General features: G+C 36.9%; 2 protein-coding genes and 1 long non-coding RNA gene across 3 annotated transcripts; all 3 read right to left on the reverse strand.

Moving 5' to 3' along the window:
• Positions 1-2,662: 2,662 nt before the first annotated feature.
• On the reverse strand, positions 2,663-4,342 carry si:ch211-161h7.5. The gene is made up of 7 exons (XM_041968826.1): positions 4,243-4,342; positions 3,987-4,131; positions 3,722-3,835; positions 3,467-3,611; positions 3,242-3,390; positions 3,025-3,164; positions 2,663-2,814 (listed from the first exon to the last, which is right to left on the reverse strand). The coding sequence occupies exons 1-7, from the start codon at positions 4,340-4,342 to the stop codon at positions 2,663-2,665; spliced, it is 945 nt and encodes a 314-aa protein (XP_041824760.1).
• Positions 4,343-13,379: 9,037 nt separating this feature from the next.
• On the reverse strand, positions 13,380-14,188 carry LOC121629087 (nanos homolog 2-like). The gene has a single exon (XM_041968598.1). The coding sequence runs from the start codon at positions 14,147-14,149 to the stop codon at positions 13,640-13,642; it is 510 nt and encodes a 169-aa protein (XP_041824532.1). The 5' UTR covers positions 14,150-14,188; the 3' UTR covers positions 13,380-13,639.
• Positions 14,189-17,401: 3,213 nt separating this feature from the next.
• Positions 17,402-20,416, reverse strand: LOC121628534. The gene is made up of 4 exons (XR_006008192.1): positions 20,278-20,416; positions 19,546-19,659; positions 18,353-18,697; positions 17,402-18,207 (listed from the first exon to the last, which is right to left on the reverse strand). It is a non-coding gene; the product is annotated as an uncharacterized LOC121628534 (long non-coding RNA).
• Positions 20,417-20,466: the final 50 nt, after the last annotated feature.

Raw genomic sequence — 20,466 nt, forward strand, 5'->3', positions numbered from 1 at the left:
TTAAGGTTTTTGTTCACACTTTTCATTACTTTCTGCTTTTAAAAAAAGTCGCTAGAGGAGACTGAAAACTCACTAAATAACACTAAGTTGGTGACACTGTGTTATGTCTGACAGGCAGAAATATTTCAAAGCTGTTACAGATTGACACTGTCGGCGTCTTCTATATCATGAATTTAAAAATGTAAAAGTTACTTTCTGAAATGGAAAAGCTTGTTAGAAACTGCCAAATTCTCATCATGTTATCTGTTTGCTCCCTGACAGATCTTGTGTAGGGTTTAAAACTATTCAAACAATGGGACTAGAGTTGGAGGTTGACTTGCTGCCACCTACAGTTTAAGATTGTACACTACAAGAGAAAAATAAACTTTAAAAAGGCATTGTTTTCACGTCTTCGGCCAGATTATTGGAAAGGCAACAATAAAGTTCAAAATATGCATCCACCCATTCATTACAGATACCTCTTTAATCAATTACTGACAATCCAGCTAACTGGACCTGTTTGATATCAGGCAATTTGAGGAGGCACCAACCCATAACTGCTCCATGCAACTACTCATAGGTTTTGGTGTGTGTGTTTGTGCTGCTTCTAATGAGTGTGTGCTCCATGTTGCCAGTGCATGCAGAGGTCAATTTTCATTTCCAGTGTGTTTGTGTGTGTGTGTGTGTGTGTGTGTACGTGTAATCAATACTTGCTGTGTGTTATGGATATTGGGTCTGTGTACAGTCCATGTGGTCGTTTGCCATCGGTCTCCATTAAAATCTAACTTCAGTATCTACTTGTGTTAAACCAACTACCTTCATATCATCTTTTGCGGCATCCATAAATCTCTTCTTTGGTCATCTTCTAGGCCTCATGCCTGCAATTCAAACATCCAGTGTCCATCTTCCATCTACCAACATATTCACTATCCCTCCTCTGTACGTGCCCAAACCATCTTAGTCTAGCCTCTGTGACATTTTTCCCAAAACATCTAATATGTGCTGTCATGTTGATGTTCTCATTCCTGATCCTGTATCATGTCACTCCAAAAGAACAGCTAAATATTTTAATCTCTGCTACCTCCAGTTCTGTCTTTTGTCTTTTCAGAACCAAGTCATACAACATAGCTGATCTCACATCTTTCCTTTCACGCTTACTCTTTTATCACATGACACCTGGCCATTTTCTCACTTCATTTCAGCCTGTTTTTATCTCTTTACCTCTTCTCCACATTCTCTGTTGCTATGGACTTTTCATTTTTATACTGCTTAAAGTCCTTCACCTCCTTTGTTTCTACTCTCTCTTACCTCACTGCACCTATTGGGTCCTTCGCATTCACTCACGTGTATGTTTTGCTGCGGCTAATTTTCAGCCCTCTCCTTAGTAGGACACACCTCCATGTCTCAGTTACTCCACCAGTAGACTGAATGCTGGGTTTCATAGTTTAAACCATACCGCTTCAATAGAGCTTATGTACACTAAACATTCCAATAGTGGTCCATCTTTACATTATACAGCAGTTCTCTAAGATATCCTTCACAGTCTGATTTATATACTGATTTATATAACAGCTTGTTTTTGAAGACAAAGTGTAAACTAACCTCTTTTTTTTTTAAGCTATTGACAGTATTCCTTCTTTTATGCGGTGAAACAAGAGATATCCAAAGTAATTGTTTCTGTGTTGTCTTTTTCTGCTGGCTCTTGGCCAGGTTGTTGTAAATGAGAACAACTGAAGGTTCTCAATTGACTCATCTGGTAATAAATACATGTTATGTAAATTAAAGTTACATAATTCATGTTTACCTTAAAACAAGAATAGTGAATTTGGTGCTATTAAATATTCAGGTTCCTATTATGGAAGTGTACATAATTAAATAATTTCACATCTTCATATTTAAATACCACCATACAAAAACGTGCACCATGAAATGTATTTGTAGCTATGTACCACATCTTTAACAATGTCTTAATAATCCATTAATATTGTGAACCCATAAAAAAATAATTCCTATAAAATGTACAAAAACAAGAAGCAACAAGTAACATTTTATTTCAAGAACTTGCACAAAAATACACGTGCTCAAAATGTATATAAAAAGGAACTTTTAAATTATTTTGTTAAGCTTCAATTCTTTTGCTGTTTTTATCAGGCATCAGCTGTGTTGTAACTCAGAGAAAACTTTATCCAAAAGTAATATCTGATTATGTTTAGTGCATATAAACATTATATACATTTATACACATGTTGACAGATATATTTTTTTCTCCCTTGATCAAATAAACTTGCAATGCCAAACCCCGAACTGAACTGTACATTATCAACCCCAAAGAGATATAAAGTAAATTATAATATATATTTACTATAGATTATGTAATAGAAACAGGTCAGGATCACAACCTTTAGCTGTGGAATTGGAGATGTAATTTCATACAACATAAAAAAAAGCTCTAGAAATGTTTAAAACTTTAAAGTGCTTGAGTTTTTTTTTTTACCTCTTTACACTATTTCATTAGAATCCAATCAGAGTGTAATAATAAAAACAGTTATCAAAGAGCAAAAATGTCATGAATGAAATCTGGACATATACAAGAATGCATTTGCTTTCATGACAACAAATCAGCGAAAAGCAATGCTGTTAGGAAGACTATTCTATTCACAGTTGTGTTATATTATTCAAATGCTTAGCGAAAAATCTTTTTCTGCTTCTCAGCAATCTCTATCACTTCCATGGCTTCAGGACTGATGTCTTCATAAAGCGGCTGTTTGATGTGTCTCCAAACCACCAAAATGATCCTGATGACAAACAGCACACAGGCAACAGCCAGCAGTACAGCTAGAAGAAGAAAACATATTAGATAAATTTTTATGGGCACCAAGATCAGTGCTGCATTTCCTGATACACTATTTTGAGCAGATGTAAATGTGGACCTATGAATTAATCATACTCATTGGGCAATTATGTCCTTTATTGCTTCAGATTAGGTCTGCAAGTCACTTTTACTCAATGCTTCTATGACATCCAGGTTAGATTTCTTTGTCTTACCGATAAAGATGCCATTGCGACTGGGTGAGTTAGCATTAAAATTTTTATCCAGGTTTCCAGACAGTGCCCAGATCACGACAAGATAGGTGATGCAGATGTACCGCACATGCTTGTCGAGGACAAAGTTTTCCAAAACAAACCTGTGAACAGATTTCCTCAGAATCATCCTGATAATTATTCTATTTTTTAATGTATTTTTCCCATGAAGTGCACTCACCACACAAGCAACAACACGGTCAAAAGAGAGTACGAGAGGGTGGCAGCATCTGTTGGGGACATCGTAGATTCATAACTCAGCACAATGGTCAGGTTGATGAGAGTTGCTATGGTTGTCCATGTTGTGTAGATCATCACGCCATTTTGAACCTTCAAATGTAGATTTAAAGAGTCGGACACTTTGTTTGGATAAACGCTGCACTTAGAAGACGTTTCATACACTAACCAGTACACGAAAGAGCCACAGGTCTATTTTGTGGTATTTTTTGAGCCAAGCCCCATAAGTATGAAGTCCATGGCAGATGAAGCATATCATGGAGTAATTTGTGCAGATGACAAGGATGAGAAAAACCAGTGCAGCAATCATCATTCTTAAATAGAAAAACAGAAAACACACAACTAAGTTTTTTGTTTTACATCTATTTTCTTAAATTAGATAATCTATTCAAGCCATTTAAAAGGTCCTAATGGAAGCTCTTACCCTCTGTCCCAAACAATAAGCCAGCCAATATTAAAACACAGATTCAGACACCAGCTAATGAAGAATCCATACGGCAACACTGGAGGGCTGCAGTAAACATATCCATACGCAGTCCTACAAGACAAACAGTCCATGAATTAAAGGGCTTTAAAGCTTATAAATTGCACCCCAGTAGCAAACTATGAAGGAAATGATGTTCAAACAATTGGAAAACATATATTTTGAACATGCATTAAAAAACAAGAAGACATGAAGAGAGCCTAACTTTCTGCAAAGACCAGCAAGAGTGTAAACGACTATTGCTGTCAGCCAGATGTAGATGACACTCCAGATGTTAAAGGTCCATCCTGAAGGTGTGAGCTGTGTGTCAAACACAGCAGACACATTGGCTGTGGTGGTTTGATAGGGACCTATGCAAAGAAAATGCAAGCACTGAGTCAGATTATTAGTCTGTATATATATATATATTCATATATATACTCCAAGTTCAACTAAAAGAGGGAGGAGATGTTTCAACTTGCCAATTCCAACCACGGACAGCCCATTGAACACCAGACTTATTCCATAGCCAACAACAGACAGAACCACTGCAGCAAGACGCCCATAGTTGTGCTTTGCCATTATGATCTACTGTGATTCACTGAAATGAGTAAAAATACATGAAAGTATTATTTCAAATTTGTTACAAAAAACAGTATTAGATTATTAATAAATGAATTAAACTAGCGGCCACAAATGCAGATGAGTGTTTTGCTCAAGAAAATGTGTGGTGAGGTTTCTTTGAGAAAGACACTTATACCCACCTAATTTCAACATTAACTGTTCATTGCTGCAAAAATGAATGAATGAATGAATGAATGAATGAATGAATGAATGAATGAGATGATCTAATCATTAGTAACATTTTAAACCCAGGTTTTAAAACCTTTTGTGTAATGTTACACTCACATCACTGCAACACATTTTGCTCTACATCTATAAAAAGATGGCATCATAAAAACAAGCAGAGGCTGCATGATTAAGACCCAGAGAGATGAACAGCTACGCACCTTGTTTTGCTCCCTGAGTCAAACCACCGGTGTTTAGAGAAAGAGTAACTGTGCAGAACACGGAAGACTGCTGGTCTTATAGAGCTGCTGTAGTTTGGTAACAGGGACTTTTATGACCCTTCTACATGGCCACGTGCTTGTCTTATCTTATATACATTTCAGTCACAGTACATAAGATAATAAAACAATTGTGCTATTTCTACTCAAATATTTAACTCAAGAAAATGGACTCATGCCTCAAATACGCTCTTAATGAAAAGTATGTTGCTGTTTCATAATAACCCTACAGCTTATTTTTAGACCTATTTTTCAGAAATGTCAAATACTGCAGATTTACCATAGCTCTTTTCTTCCTTTTTTCTTTTCTTAAATAAAACTGTTTAAAATGTTGTGCAAAGTGAACCAGGACTGTCAAGTTTTACCTGTTTACTTCAGTCATGAGGTTGCCACACATTAACACCTTGGAATTTATCAGCAAATTTCACCTTAATTATTGCTGTTGTAGCTTTTAGTTTTAGGTAAGACCAGCCTAGAAGAGCAAAGTCTTTGTAACAGAGTGTGTGGGATATACTGTCATTAATAGCACAATGTCATCACTGGAGGCCTCTGAAGACTTTGTGGTCATGTTTTTGTTTTGTTTTTTTATCCAGACTAAAGCTAAGGACAAATCTGATGATCAACAAAGACCTGCAACAACTGCACACACCACACAAAGAGTATTTTTTTGGTAAACTTTTACAATTTGTTTCAGTCTCTGAAAACCAGAAGGGAGCGTCATCCTTTACAGCTGGCTAAATAGATAAACTGTTCATCTGATGTGTAGGTCATTGCTTGTTGTAAATGAACAGTAAAGCCACTCTGACTGTTGGATTCATGTTTAAATCAGTTTAAAATAAGAGATGAAAACTGTTAAAGAGAACAGCAGAGACTGAACTCACTTTTGTGTTATTTTCTGTTTTTATTAAATCTCCATTTAAAATGCTCAGTTCCTTCTGAGGTTTTTTTTCCTTCCATCTAAATGAACAAACATCTTCTAAATAACCGTGGTTCTATGGAGGACTAATTTACTTGTACATTTTGATTCATGCACATTTCTTCTAAAGATAAGAGTTAGAAAATTGGGTGAGTGATTTAAGAAAAAAGGTAAAAGCACCCAGTGGCTCTGTGATTGTGTGAGACATTGTCTTCTCGTGTTTATAGAGGAGGTAAGGGTCTCAACAAGTCAGAACAAAGTTCTTCTGTGAGTTCTCGTTATCATTATGAATGTTTATCTTCCAATGGGAGTGGTCATAGGATCTTTTTTTTTTTTTTTTTTTGAGAAATTGGTCATGGCCTTTTGGTCCTTGTGTTAGAAAATCCAGAGAGGCTGATGATTGTTGTCAACACAAATTCCTTCATCATGACATCCAGAAGTGGATTTTTGTTTTTTTCTTCTTCTTTTAACTTGTCCTGTCCAGCATGGTAGCAAATAGGATGATGGTTTGGCTGCTGCTTTGTGTCAAACAAATTTGCTTTGCCAAGGGGAGCTTAAGGCTCCTCATGATCATCTCTATATTTATTCAAATATATTGTTTTATCTTATCTATTTGGATTCATGGAATTTATATAATCTTGCTGGACCTGAGGGGACAAAGACAAAAAGAAGAGAAGTAAAAAGGAAAGTTGAAAAAAATAAGAGGAGACAAAGATACAGAAGATAGAAGCAACAAGCCTTCAATCCAACCTAACACCAGACAGCCGGCTGCTACACAACAGAGAATTTCTTACAGCTTTTACAAGTAAACTAAGCTGACAGTCATCAGGAGTTTGTAAAAAAATATACATATAGCCACAATCTATAATCTGACAGTCTTAGAGTGTGTTTCTGCTCCTTTTAGCTTGTGATGATTGGATATGACAAGCAGGTGGGGGACCCAGTTGCTGCACACCTGGAGTCACTTCTGTAATCAAACAGAAGAAGAAGAGCTTGAGGAGGTGCTCAGAGTGTTTCTCAAAATCATGTCAGAATCCTGAACGGCTTGATTTAAATTTAAATTTAGCTGAAGGACTTTTCTGATGACAGGGATCCTTTGATGGACCTAGTTTCCCCTGAGAAATAAAATGTTTCTAATACTGGCATCAGTATTTATTATCTATCTTAATTTCTTCTGCTTTCTTTCTTATCGTTGTACCTGCATATGCTCAACACCATAAGCATGCATTTGTACTATTTCACCACATATGATGTCAAATAATTCCACAAAAGTATTAGTCTCTTTTAAACTGTATACAAAAGTTGACAGCTTAGTACTTATTTAAATCTGACTTCTGTCATTTAACTTTCTACCACTTTGATTTTCAACATCTGTCAGCTTTGTTTCAAAGAACAAAGTCATTGACAACGTATGTAAAAAATGCTAGCTACAAAGATGCTGAAAGGTTTATCAGAATTGTACATAATCCACACACTCACTTAAATATATTTTCCTGCTTATCTGCAAGCTTCATCAGAGACATGTCATCAGTGTTTACATACCTTTATTTATAACCAGGTGAGTCAATTGAGACCCTGTTCTCATTTACAGTGACATCATGGCCAAGAGGCAGCAGAAAAGGCCATTTTACATCTCTGTTAAATGGCTTTTTGATTTGCCTCCAGGTGACCAGAAGCACCCACATGACAAACAAGACGCAGGCGACTGCTACTTTGTGGTATTTGTTGAGGCGGGCTCTGTAGTTATTTAATAAATAACTGGAAAAAGATTATCAAAATTAGTCGAGGCGATCAGGAAAACCAGAGCAGCAGGCATAAACCTTAGAAAAGGAGAATGGAGAAAAATATATAAGTGCAAAATTACATTTAGGCAACTGTTTGCACATATTTCTCATGTGGACATAATGCAATTTTCCCTTTGGAGGGAAGGTCAGCTTTATCAGCGCAAAGTCACACAACAGTCTATGCAGCACATGCCACTGTTAATATGTAAACCTGTGTTTCAAATATGGAAAACCTCCCCAAAGACTTTTAAAGGAAACTTTGAATATTAAACTGAAAACAGAAATAAGATGAGGCAGCTGTGTGTCTGAAACACACTTTACAATTAATAGATTACATTTAATCAGAATTATTTATTTATTTAACAGAAACGATCGGTATTAGTAAAACATTTGGAAAAATGTGCTGCGAGATAGCAGTCATCACGTTGTCAAGAATAACATGAATGCTTTTTCGTTACATGTTTTCAGATGTGCTCATTTTACAGTTCTGAAATATTTTTCACCTTAAATCTTATGTGGGAAAAAATCGGTGAAAATGTGCAAAAAACAACTAGTATCCTACAGGTAAAATCAAAACAGCAATAATCACTAATAAACATACATTTTAAGTTCTAAATCAATAAAAAAAAATGTATTAATATTTTAATGCCATGCTACTTTGTAATGGTAATTTATTCTGAGGCCAAAATGCATTTAATCTCTATTAAAAGCTGTATTATTACTAATGTTATTATTTGCTTTTTGCTAAGGGGTGCACTATTTTCAATGTTTGATTTACTCCAATTAGAATATTTAAATTGTTCAACCTTTTTGTTGTTTAATGGATTATGTTACTAATTAAAAAAATGTATTAATTCCTTTGTCTTCACTGCGTTTAGAGGAAGCTGTTTTGCAACAGTTGAGTTTTATGGCTCATCAACACGTGCACATTTGAAACTTACATCACCTCAGTTAAGAGACTTCCTGTATCTATTGTTTTTAGACCATGGGCTGAATCTAAAGATAAAAAAGGCATCTAAAGTGACTCTGCTCAATAATTCACTTCCATGATTATAAAATTATAAAATAGTAAAACTTTGTCCAAGTAGTCTGTTGGGTAACACAGCTTTTATTACCCCGTTGTCCCTGCCCCATGTAGAGTTTGCCCTGCGGGGATTGGCCAATAATTATTCTCAGCTTTAAGTAACTTAATCACACCTTATGAAATGTTGACCTACTGCCAACAGAGCAAAATTTATCATGTCTTTATTTAAGTAAACATAAAGTACAGATGAAACGTCTGTTACTCAGTAAACAGGTGGACTGTCATTATATAAAAACTGATGACAAAGGATGGAAGACAAATGATCTTTGTAGAGGTGTGTGGAGCAACGCTCCTTTCTTACATCAGAGTGAAAAAGTTCAACTGATGAACTGCTTGATGTTTGAGGTCCCACAGACCAGCATATCTGTCTGCTGGTCTAGTGTCTTTGTTTTCATTTTCCATATTTTTGTGATGTTTTTTTTTCCATGTCATTATGAGCTTAATAATACCTTTTTTTCCTTTTCTGTTCAGTTTTTCACTGAAATCTAGGTTCTGTTCCAGTTCTTCGTCTCCCTTCTGCTTCTGCAAGACTAACACTGGTTCAAATGACCATCCTTCCCCTGTTTAACTTTACTGATGTCATCTATCAGCATATAAGGGCTTGTCACATAAGCTCTACCACCAGCTTAATAGAAAACGCTCCGGTCTGTACACACCACTGCACTTTACATTCCTCTCTTCATTGGTCATTATTACATACAAAAGTCACAGGTTCGCATTACAGAACTGTCCTTTGTTTGACCTTTCCTTGCCTGCCCTAACTTTTACACAAGTCGTCCTCTTCATACAAAACTCGCTATGCAAACTTGTTTTTGTTGACAGTAGTAAATGCTCTTTAAGCTTATTGTCCTTTCAGTGTCCTGCAGCCAGAGACTGACATGACTTAAAGCTGGACGCTCTCATCTCCTGCCAATCAGATTGCTAACCCTTCCTGTTGGCTGCCATGTTGTGTGTATTTTAGTCTTTGTCTTTGTCTCTGTATATATCTTGTAAATTTGTGTACTTAATCTAGTGTTTAGATTCTTTTTTTATTATTATTATTTGTTTGTATTGTTTATTTTATAGCCTATCTTCCCCTCTCCCTCAAAAGGCTTGCCTTTTGCCTTTTTTTTGCAGTCCGTCAATCCGTCTTGCCTGGTTAAATAAATAAATAAATAAAAATCTCACTAGCTCGTCTAATCTTTATTTCTGTCTTTTTTTAAGTCTGGAACCTTTGTATTTCATGAGTATTTATACAGTGAATTTTGTTCCAATGCAATGATTATTTCATCATAACATCCTGAGACTTTCTAACTTGCTGAATTACATCAAAATCACTTTAGTATGAAGGCACAGAGCTCCAAGTGAGGTTTAAAATGCTATAACACTGTACAATTAACTTAAATCAGTTTTTCGAGACGTAATTTTTAAAATAAACTTAACTCAAAGTTCAAAGTTACAGAAACTTAAGTGACTATCTCGATCATTTTAAGTACAACTGACTTCATTTTCTTATCTTGATTAAATAATTTCTACAGAATATTTTGAGTAGGGAGTAAGAATTTGAATAAAGTACAGATTACTTAAACAATGTCAGTATTTTTAACATTCAGTTATTAACTGTCAACTCTCAAATAGTTTAATTTAAAGCAACTTAAATGTTATGTGCAAAAACTACTATTGTTTATCTAACTTAAAAAAATTATACACATTTTTAAATAATGCTAAATGAATAAACAGATCAAGACAAACAATATAAATGCCAATTACCAATTTATTAAGTAACCATGAAGCAGGACCAAACAACTGGAACATGTCAACTGGAAAACATTCATTCATTCTGTACCGCTTAGTCCATTAAGTGTCGCGGGTAAGCTGGAGCCTATCCCACCATTAACAGGTGAGAGGCAGGGTCCACCCTGGACAGGTCACCAGTCCATCGCAGGGCCAACACATAGGGACAAACAACCATTAACACTCACACACACGCCAAGGGAGAATTTAGAGTCATCAATAAACCTAACATGCACGTCTTTGGATGGTGGGAGGAAGCCGGAGTACCCGGAGAGAACCCACGCAACTGGAAAACAATATTCCAGAAATGCAACAAAGGTCTCTATAAATGGCATCAGAGATGGAAAAGCCCCAAATGGTGGACGAACTGTGTCCACCATGTGTAAGTGTGATGGAAAACAACTAGATTACCACTTCCATTTCACAGAAACATGATCTAAAGCTTCAGATCTAAAGTCAGCATGAAATATCTTTTAAAATAGTTGATAAATAAGTGACAAATATTTTTTTAAGTGCCACAAACATATGACACTTCTGTATAGGGCTATTCTAAAAAGGGTTTTAAAAAAATAAATAAACTCAAAAGCAAAAATAAATAAATAAACCACGTTTCAGAAAAAAAAAACTCATCCACAAGGTTGCTTTTATAAAAATGCAAATATCAAAAACATGGCTAGTCCAGTGTAAAAAGTGTCCACTTTTTACATGTTCAGAAAATCCAAAGATGCTGACCTCAAACATTAAGATCAAAAGTGTAATTAGAACAATAATACTTGCAAACAACATCTGTAATCCATTAAAAAAAAAAACTCTTCAGTGCTCTATATTATGCTGGATAAATGAGAAGTCAAGGGGAAACTTTCACACAGAGATTAATCCTCTGCCAAAGGTCCTTTTAAAGACTCAACACTTTGCATCTCAACTCGTCCAGACCCATCAAGACTTCCTGATTAAAGTCCAACATGTTGGTGAGGTTTTTGGGTATCGAGGTGTGAGGCATAAATCAGTCCAAATCTTCACATCATCCAGTATGGGAACATCAATTATGTTACCCTCAAGCGCAACTGCAACCTTCCCAGGGCTGAAGAACACAGCGTCTGTTGAGCTGACACTGACTGGAAGGAGCTCATGTCCTCTATATCGGGTTCATCAAACTGCCCCACCTAAAGAAAGGAACGAAAGGTACATCCTTACACGTTTCAAAACAATTCCTAACTGAAACGATAAATTTACATTATATGCATTCAATTGTATAATTGCTAAGTGTGGAAAATGAACAATTGGCCCCCATTCACTGTCATTTAATGCTTTGTGATTTTATTTTCTGGCCTGGTTAACAACAAAGCTCACCATTGTGCAATATTTATTCATAATAACTGTAAAGATTCACATTTATACTTATTTATGTGGTCAACAACTGTCACTTTCCATTACCTTCATATTTGTTTTTTCTTTTGTACAGTATACCTGCTCTTTTTCTCTTTGCATTATTATCTTTGATTTGTATATATATGTAAATATAGATGTATGGTTTGTTTCTTTTTTTTTTACTATTTAGGTTCTATGTATAGTATGTATACCATATACAGCTGTCTGCAACACCAAATTTCCACTAGAGGTCTAATTTACAAGAAATGTTAACAACTGACCTGTAGGTCATGAATCCTGAAGAGCTGACCCAGATCTTCAAACACATTCCCTGTGTAGGCAGCTTTCTGTGGAAATAAGGTCTGAAGGAGGGGAGCATGTTGGTCCAGCACAGCACAGAAGTTATTCTTGAGGTTAATATTTGTAATTCTGTGAAACTCCCCAGAGGTCTGCATGAATACAAAGAATTGTTTACATCTGAATGAACACACCTTGAGTAAAAAAGGAAAAAATGACAAATTAACAAAAAACTATCCCAAACCACATCATGCTGATTGAAGTACACTTGACTATCACTGACACAAACTCCATAAAACACAATGCAATTTAATATCTCAAATAACAGCTGTATAAAAAACATCCTCACCTGGAGCTCCATTTACAGGGCAGCATTGAAAGATTTCAGCAACAGGTCGTTACTGGTGATCTCTTTGCATCACAAGTGGTCTGCATTAACAGTCAGGATTTCCGTCACTCCTTCTGACATGAAGCATGAAGTTTTTAACTGCCATTTCTGAAAAGAACAGAAAAAAAGAGAAATGCTATGCTAAGTTTTTATTAGTTTGTGTGAAATAAATATTGTCGCCCCCCTGTGGTGACAGATTTTGATGGGTCGCAGGTTTGAGCGTAACAGCTGAATTCTCTCCAAACAGAAGGAGGCTTATATAATGTCACAGCAGCTCAAATTTTTTAAATGCTTTGCTGAAAATAATTCAAAGTGGTTAAACACTGTAAACCTGAAATAGAAAATGTGGAGTAGAAAAAAACATGTTTACATGTTTTTGATTAAATGTAACTGAATTTCTTTATCAAACTTTCACTGTTGGGTCTTACAGTGAACCTGACATGCATAAGTTAACCATGTATAATTTTCTAAAGATGTTCCTTTTGCTCATAAAACAACTGAGACGTTTTGCTTCAATTTTTGTTATAAACTTTGGTCAAAATCCTGTTGAACACAATCTGATACTCGTCTTCTGTCCCCTACCCAGAAGCAGAAAACCATATTATAATATTGGTAATATGGTAATAAATGGTAGATATCTCCCCCCAAAAAAATGTTAATTTTTGTTACATTTTGTTAAAGGACCCAATAAAGACCTCATTTTTTTTTTTTTTTTTTTAAAAAGACTTTTCTTACCATTTTTTCATGGGTCGGGCCTTAACGGGTTAAATAGGTCTATTATTATATTTTGTGTAATATAGCCTTACTTATACAAAAGAAGGAAAAAGGTCAGAAAGTGTTTTTTAAATAACTATTTATTCTTTTATGCAAGACAGTCCAACAAGTGTTTCAGGGTATCCATTTTTCTGTTTGAAAACCTTGACAGCACAACAAAAACATAATCAGCTTTTCTCGTGTTTTTTTTATATATACACATTTATCATGTTTAATAAACGTTTAGAATTCAAGAGGGAGCTGCGAGAACTGCAGGCGGACTGTTTGCAGCAGACTGATGCTCAACGGAAACAGTCCGAGTAACATGACGTTCATAAACAGTCTTTTTAGAAGTTATAAAAACGTTCAGAACAAACATTTAAACGTTTCAGCAACAATCTTTGGGAATTATGTACAGTCTTTTTCAGTGTCATCTTGTCTGTCATTAGTTACCGGGACTCGAACCCGGGCGTACTCGCGTCATCACGCCGCTGTGCCTGCGGGCAGTACCTGCGTGTGTGAGCGTGGTCCCCCGTGGCCTCACAAATGGGACAGATGTAATTGCGGAGGATGGGGCAGGTGACTTTCCCGTTGTCTGATTTGAGAGTGTGTGACCAATACACCCGCGAAGACTCCCCGTTCTGCTTGCAGAAGCGACAGTAATCCGTATGAGTTCCGCTGCTGGTGTCCGACAGGCTGCTGGCCGAGCTGCTCTCTGCAGAGCTCTTGGAGAGTTTAAATTTCCTCAGTGATGAGTCTTTGATGTAGCTCCACTGCATCGCAGATAGTTCTTTCTTCGGGTCTCCGCTGTCCTCTTCACGCGGGTAGCACAGCTTCTCCAGTACTTTGCTCAGATCCATGTAGTCGTGCCACATATCGAAGCTGTACCCGCTGTAGAGGGGCGCATCCTGGATGTCAACTCTTCTTTGCATTGTGATTATTATTGTAAGAAAAAGCATGCTGACTTTGTGTTGGGCGTCTAATTTTTATAGACACCTCAAAACAGCTTTAACATGCAACATTGTTTAAATTCTCCGATCGATGGCAGGTGTTATGATGTTTGAGAGGTTACATTTGATCTAAGACAAATCTACGCGCGACAGCTGGAGGGTCATCCAATTTACAGCTTCAATAAAACAAATGTGATATTACATACTTTCAGCATGTACATTAATTGGGTTGGTTTTTTTGCAATTATACCAGAGAAACTCTAACTTTAAACTCATTTGAGTGCCAACCAACAAAATATTAAATTATAGACTAAACTATCAAATATTTCAAATCAAAAGTCGTGGCTGGCTTTTCACATTGTGTCTGAAGTTTGTAGACTGCACCTGCTTTACTGGCGACAGGTCAGACGGAGTTCAGACATATTGGATTCTAATTGTTATAATTGTAAGGAGTGATTACCTCAATGACTGACCTTTTCTCATCCACACGCCGCAATTACACGGACTGAAGTATTTTTAGATTAGGGTTAAAAGAAACAGATACTTGTAGATTTATTTTACTGGCTTATGTTTTTGTGCAGAAATTAGTTGCACTGGTGTCTTCTTGCTTTACAATCACATTTATGTGATCTTGTGTCAAAATATTATCCTTGTTATGAATGTTTTTATATTTGCCAGAAGGGGTGTGGATTAGCGGATTAAAAATCTAAATATAAATAGGCTATTTACAGTTTTCTGGTGAGGTGCACAACAAATTATAAGTTTTCTCTATTATGTTTGTTTAGAGTTTATTGTTAAATAAGTTGGCTAATCTAAATATTTTGCATAAAACCAATGATGATTGATAGGGACACCGTGCACGCTCTGTATTTACAGTACAGGCATCCAACCTTACCTGTGTTGTACCTGTCTGATGATGCTTGATGTGTTAATGAAAGTGTGTGTGTGTGTGTCTCATTAGTTGTCGTGCATCCAGCTCACTGGCGCCGGAACGTCTAGCAGCCGTAGCGCACTTCAACATAATGCCACATTTAAACTCGCACCTGCACTGTCTGCGATCACGTGGCCCTCACACTTAACGAGAAAAGACACAGACTTTAGTAATACCTTTGCATTTCAGAAGCGTGGTTGCAATATTGAGCCTTGCAGCTGAGACCACCTGTTTTAACAAGGCACATACATATATATTTATATGTATACACACCAGTGTTGGGCACGTTACTTTGAAAAAGTAATTAGTTAGTTACTAGTTACTTCTCCCAAAAAGTAACTGAGTTAGTAACTGAGTTACTCCACTATAAAAATAACTAGTTACCAGGGAAAGTAACTATTTCATTACTTTTTTAAAGTTTAAAAATGTCAAAGAGGTTTGATTTTTTTCAGAAGAGGTTTCACAGGCCAGGTGCATAGAGTAGAACAGCAAAGACTGGTACCTGAACAGAGGTTTTAATATTTATTGCACCTCAAAAGACCACAACTGGTACAACTGTACTTCAAGAATTTTCTTCATCATTTCCACCTCGAAAACGCCGTCTTTCCCTGAGACTCCGGACTCGCCATCTCTGATTTTTTGTGTGTGTGCTTCTATGTGCTGGGTTTGTGTGTAAACATCCGCCAACCTGGTGTCTCTGATTGGCTTATAAAATTTTCCTCCAATCATCATTACTTAATCGCTTACCCCTGTTTTCACTACAGGGGAAAACACACACACATTTGGAGCTCCTGTGTCTGTGAGCCAAGCTAGCGTTAAACCAAGTGGGACGACCACTTCGTAGCTTCACTCAGTAACTTGTAGTAACGGCATTTTGGTAATGGTAACGGCGTTGTAACCAGGGCCGGTTCTAGGAATGCATACATGAGGGGGCAGGCATAAATTTGAAGGGGGCATTATGAGTACATACTTCAGCATTTTCTTGTTGTTGTTTTTTAAGTGTTTCTTTAACGGAACTGTGCTGTTAGTGGAGTCCAACTTCAAAGAAATGGATTGCACTTTGTCAGGCCTCTACTCTAAGACCTGTCCAGCTTGGGTGTCCCACCTGAAACCAAAGCTCCTGCTGGTATAGCTCTTAGAGTCACTGAGGCACGCAAACCCCCTGACCACAATAAGGTGGCAATCCCTCAGGGGGGGAACAGAAAATATCAATAACAAAATGAAGTAAGAAAAAAGAAAAGAATGATCCATTATCAAAGCTTTAACAACCAACAAAATAACAATTGCCCTATTGGACAGCCATTAGATGTCTAAGCATTTTGAATAAATTTGAAACTAATAACAATAAACTCAACTATCTGTGTGTTTGTTTCTGTCTGTATATAGACCATAATGATTAAAGAATCATAACTATCAAGCACAACAATAACAGAGCAAAAAATTAAACCCCCTACCAAAATAAGGCAGTGAACCTTCAGGGGGAAATAATGATAATAATAAATGAAAATGAGTAAAAACTAAATGATCCTTCATCAAAATTTTAAGAACCAACAAGGCATACATGAAGCTCTGAGCTGGACTGCTGAAAGCAGCGGGAATGTAGAGTGAAACTTTCTGTTATTTTTTTCTTCAAACTAGCATGCTGAACTAAAGGCTGGGCGGAGCTTGAGGGGTCTCATATGCGCAGCTCGTTTTCCCTCAGTCTAGTACCGAGGAGGCAGTCACATCTATGGCCCGTGCGTGATTGATCACTGCTCCTACTAACAGGCGTAGACACGTTTAAATAGAACAGAAACAAACCCCAGTTGACAGAATAGATGCAATAAATACGTCTGTTATTATAAGTATTTATTCAGTATCGCTACAACACATTTAACAGAGCTTTACTCTATAAGTTTTACCGCTGGAGCTCAGCAGCCGCTCTCTCTACGAGGGGGAGAAATATGACACCGCAAGATCAGGCTGTATGTCAACTCATTTGCATACTAAACACTGATTGGTTGTTTTCTGTGGTGGTGGGAAGGACTTGTTGAAGACAGTACAATGGATCCTGTGAAGCTCCGACACACAGAGTTCAGTACAGAGGGGAGAGAGCGTTTGGAGAGATTTGCCCATTTCGGCGCATTTGATTGAGGGGGCAGAATGTTTGTTTGAGGGGGCACTGCCCCCTCTTGCCCCTGCGTAAAGCCGGCCTTGGTTGTAACGATAGAAAAAGTAATTAATTAGATTACTCGTTACTAAAAAAGGCAACGGCGTTAGTAACGGCGTTTATTTTAACTCCGTTATTCCCATCACTGATACACACACACATATATATTTACACACTAATGTATGATAGAAAAGCAGAAGTCAACCACTTTAATAAGAGACAACATATTAGACTTTTGATATACATAAAACCATTTCTGAATACATATTTCTACATAAAACATAATAGATTAGAAAATGAAAATATTTACAAATCATATGTGATCATATATATCTCAAAAAAGATTAAAACATGAATAAATCAGAGTATCAATATCAATCATATATGTACATGAGGTGTAAGATGTATGATTAGAGAAAAGGAAAACATTCAAATCATATAGCGTATCAATATTCATATAAATGTAATAGATAAAAGATCTATAACAGAGAAGTGGAAAATGTGTACAAAAATTTTGTTGAGAACTGATATATTACACAGAGAAAACGAGAAGCATTTAAGGCTGTACAAAGCACATTAGAATGTACATTTACATTTTATTCTCTAAGTTAAGTTCACACATGAACACATCATCCCCATCTCAAACCATATTAACAAATGTACAAAGTATCGCAAGAGGTTTTACAGCTAAAACCCCTGAAAAACGACTGTTTTACTAAATTATTTCCTCATGTTACCTTTTTGCAGGTCACGGGCAGTCAGTTTGCCAGTGTGCTGCAGCCTTATATTGAGAAACACAGACACAACTAATGACCACAAGTTGGAATGATGGTTTTTAATACCAAACTTTGTCTCCTCATTGTGCTCCCCAAGCACAAAAACAATGTCCGTTCCAATCTCTTCCCGGACTATGTGTGTGACTGTTGACACTGTTGGAGCTTGCTTTGTTGAAGTCTGGCGAATGATCCTTTTTGCAGCTCTTAGCACCTTAAAATCATAATAATATTGATAATAATACATTATACTTATATAGTGCTCTACACAGTGCTAAAGGACACTTTGAAGAATATAGAGAATAACAAAGCAACTTCAATATGTAAAGATAAACAACAACAAATAAACAGTAACAAACCTTCACTGTGCCATGTGATGGAATCACTAAGCCGCCGTTGTTTTTCAGAGGTAACTAGCGCTCATCGAATGATGGCACACATCACAGGACAGCTTTCGAAGAATCTGCCGGACTACGAATCCGGCTATGCAGACCAGAGCATTTTCCACCAGACTACCAAACCAAGCGGGAAGAAAGCTGGGGTCACACACAACAGCCGAAATTTTACGAATGGAGATGGGTGCTCCTCCGTAGTTTCTGCTGAGGACATCTCTACAGCAGACAGGGACACAGTGTCATGTTGAGCAGCCACATTGCTGGTCTCACTGGGTCTCACCAGGCTTATCATCCACCGAACACAGACACCTGTAAAAAAAAAAAAAAAAAAGATTGAGAACTAGCTTTTTAACATGTTTGAGTCAGTAATATTCAATTGAGCAATATTCAACTACTTCTGTAATGTATGTGGATGTGGGAGGGGGAAATGCTGAGTCTCTCTGAGGTAGTTTTAAGTCTTTGGACCGAGTAAATGCAGGGTAAGTGCAAACTCCCTGTAGTCCTTTGTATACTCATGGCCCTGCTTTGCCATGAAATCGAGCTGAAGGTCTGAAATTATATGAGCAGAAATGAACAAATCCCCTTTAGACAATGACTAAAGAGTTTAACTAAGACTGTGAAGAAAGAAAGAAAAAAAAAAGAAATCATGCTTGAATTCTAAAGAGCTAATTGTGTTTTACCTGCGTAAAATTCAAGCCTCTCTTTAAGCTTTTCATGAATGAGGTTCTTTTCCCTCAGTTCCCCCAAAAGAGACTTTACTGCCCTATTTGCCTTTTTTTCTCTGGCCAAGGCATTCTTCTTATCTCTCTCCAGGCTTTCCACCCTTGCTTGAGTTTCATCAAGTTTTCTCTTAAGAGCAGTGGGAGAAGCAGGCAGAGCATAACTGTGATCCTACAGAGATGGATAAACATCTCCACACTTAACTCCACACACATCACATTGACACCACAAGTGTAAGGCCCACATTATTTCTTATAGTCTTCACCTGTGAAAGTCACTGCCAGTGTGTGTGTGCCAGGAATGCATGTTTAAGCTGTCTTTAATTGTGCACGAATGGGTTTATTTGTGAGTGGCAGCAGGACCATGTCCAGAACCATGATATGTGATATGCTGCTGTTATATCTTCAGGGCCATTATGAAACAGTAAAACTACTCACATCATTACGCTGAGGTTGTGGTTGAAAGGTTTCAGTTGTTGGCTCATCCTGAGATGCCACAGACATGTTCTTTTCAGCTCTTTTGGAGGTATTTGTTGTCCTAACCTTTTCCAGCTAAAAGGAAGAAGCATAATAGTTGAAAAGAATATCTCACTATGCCCGGTGCTTGAGTGAAGAATATTTACATTTATGAAAAAGTTCCTTAAATCTTTGTCTTTGGGAAACCCAAAAAAATTTAAACGGGAAATTTAGGAGGCTATACAACATTTTAAAAAAAATATGGTCAAGCTTATTTGTTTCCGTCAAACTTCTTACAACCATACTTTAACAAAACTACCATTGTGACGCAAAACTGTTTATAATGAACCAACCCTTTTAAAAGAGTGATTAAGCTTATATGGAAACTTCTCAGATGTTCAGTTGTCTGCATTTTCAAGTAAATCGGGTGGGAATGAGTCATTAGAAGTAGCTTACTAATGGAGAACTGTGAATAACACAGGCTGTGACACCAGTGTAAAATGTAATGCTCAATGCGATATACTAGTAATATTGGTTATATTTCTACAATAGCGTTCTTGTGTCTGTTGTAGTCTAAGGCATTGCTATGATTTATGAAGTCTCCCGGCACCAAACATAGCCTACCAAGCTAGCTACGATTTCACTGGTGGACATAATTGCAGCACAGTAAAATTCGATTCCCACAATATAACCAATAGTAATATTCAAACGTACTTGTGAAAAGTAATCCCACGTGCCCTGTTTTCGACGGTCCGCAAATTCGAGAAGGGATATGCTGCACAATACTCTGCATCTTGTTGTTTGGCTGCGTACTAACTGATTAGCTACCGGTCCAATATGGCGGCTACATTTCTCGCGCTCCAATGCCTAATGCGGCGCCTACTCTTTATTATGTGGGTTGCC

The sequence above is a fragment of the Melanotaenia boesemani genome, chromosome 18 (assembly GCF_017639745.1).
Source record: "Melanotaenia boesemani isolate fMelBoe1 chromosome 18, fMelBoe1.pri, whole genome shotgun sequence".
NCBI lineage: Eukaryota > Metazoa > Chordata > Actinopteri > Atheriniformes > Melanotaeniidae > Melanotaenia > Melanotaenia boesemani.

Bases quoted from the DNA above. Each gene is read 5' to 3' on its own strand.
- si:ch211-161h7.5 (XM_041968826.1), bottom strand. From the start codon at position 4,342: ATGGCAAAGCACAACTATGGGCGTCTTGCTGCAGTGGTTCTGTCTGTT. The intron at 3,612-3,721 runs GTAAGAGCTTCC...TTTCTATTTAAG, and splicing joins CTTATTGTTTGGGACAGAGG to AATGATGATTGCTGCACTGG. The intron at 2,815-3,024 runs GTAAGACAAAGA...TTCTTCTTCTAG, and splicing joins TCGCAATGGCATCTTTATCG to CTGTACTGCTGGCTGTTGCC.
- LOC121629087 (XM_041968598.1), bottom strand. From the start codon at position 14,149: ATGCTTTTTCTTACAATAATAATCACAATGCAAAGAAGAGTTGACATC.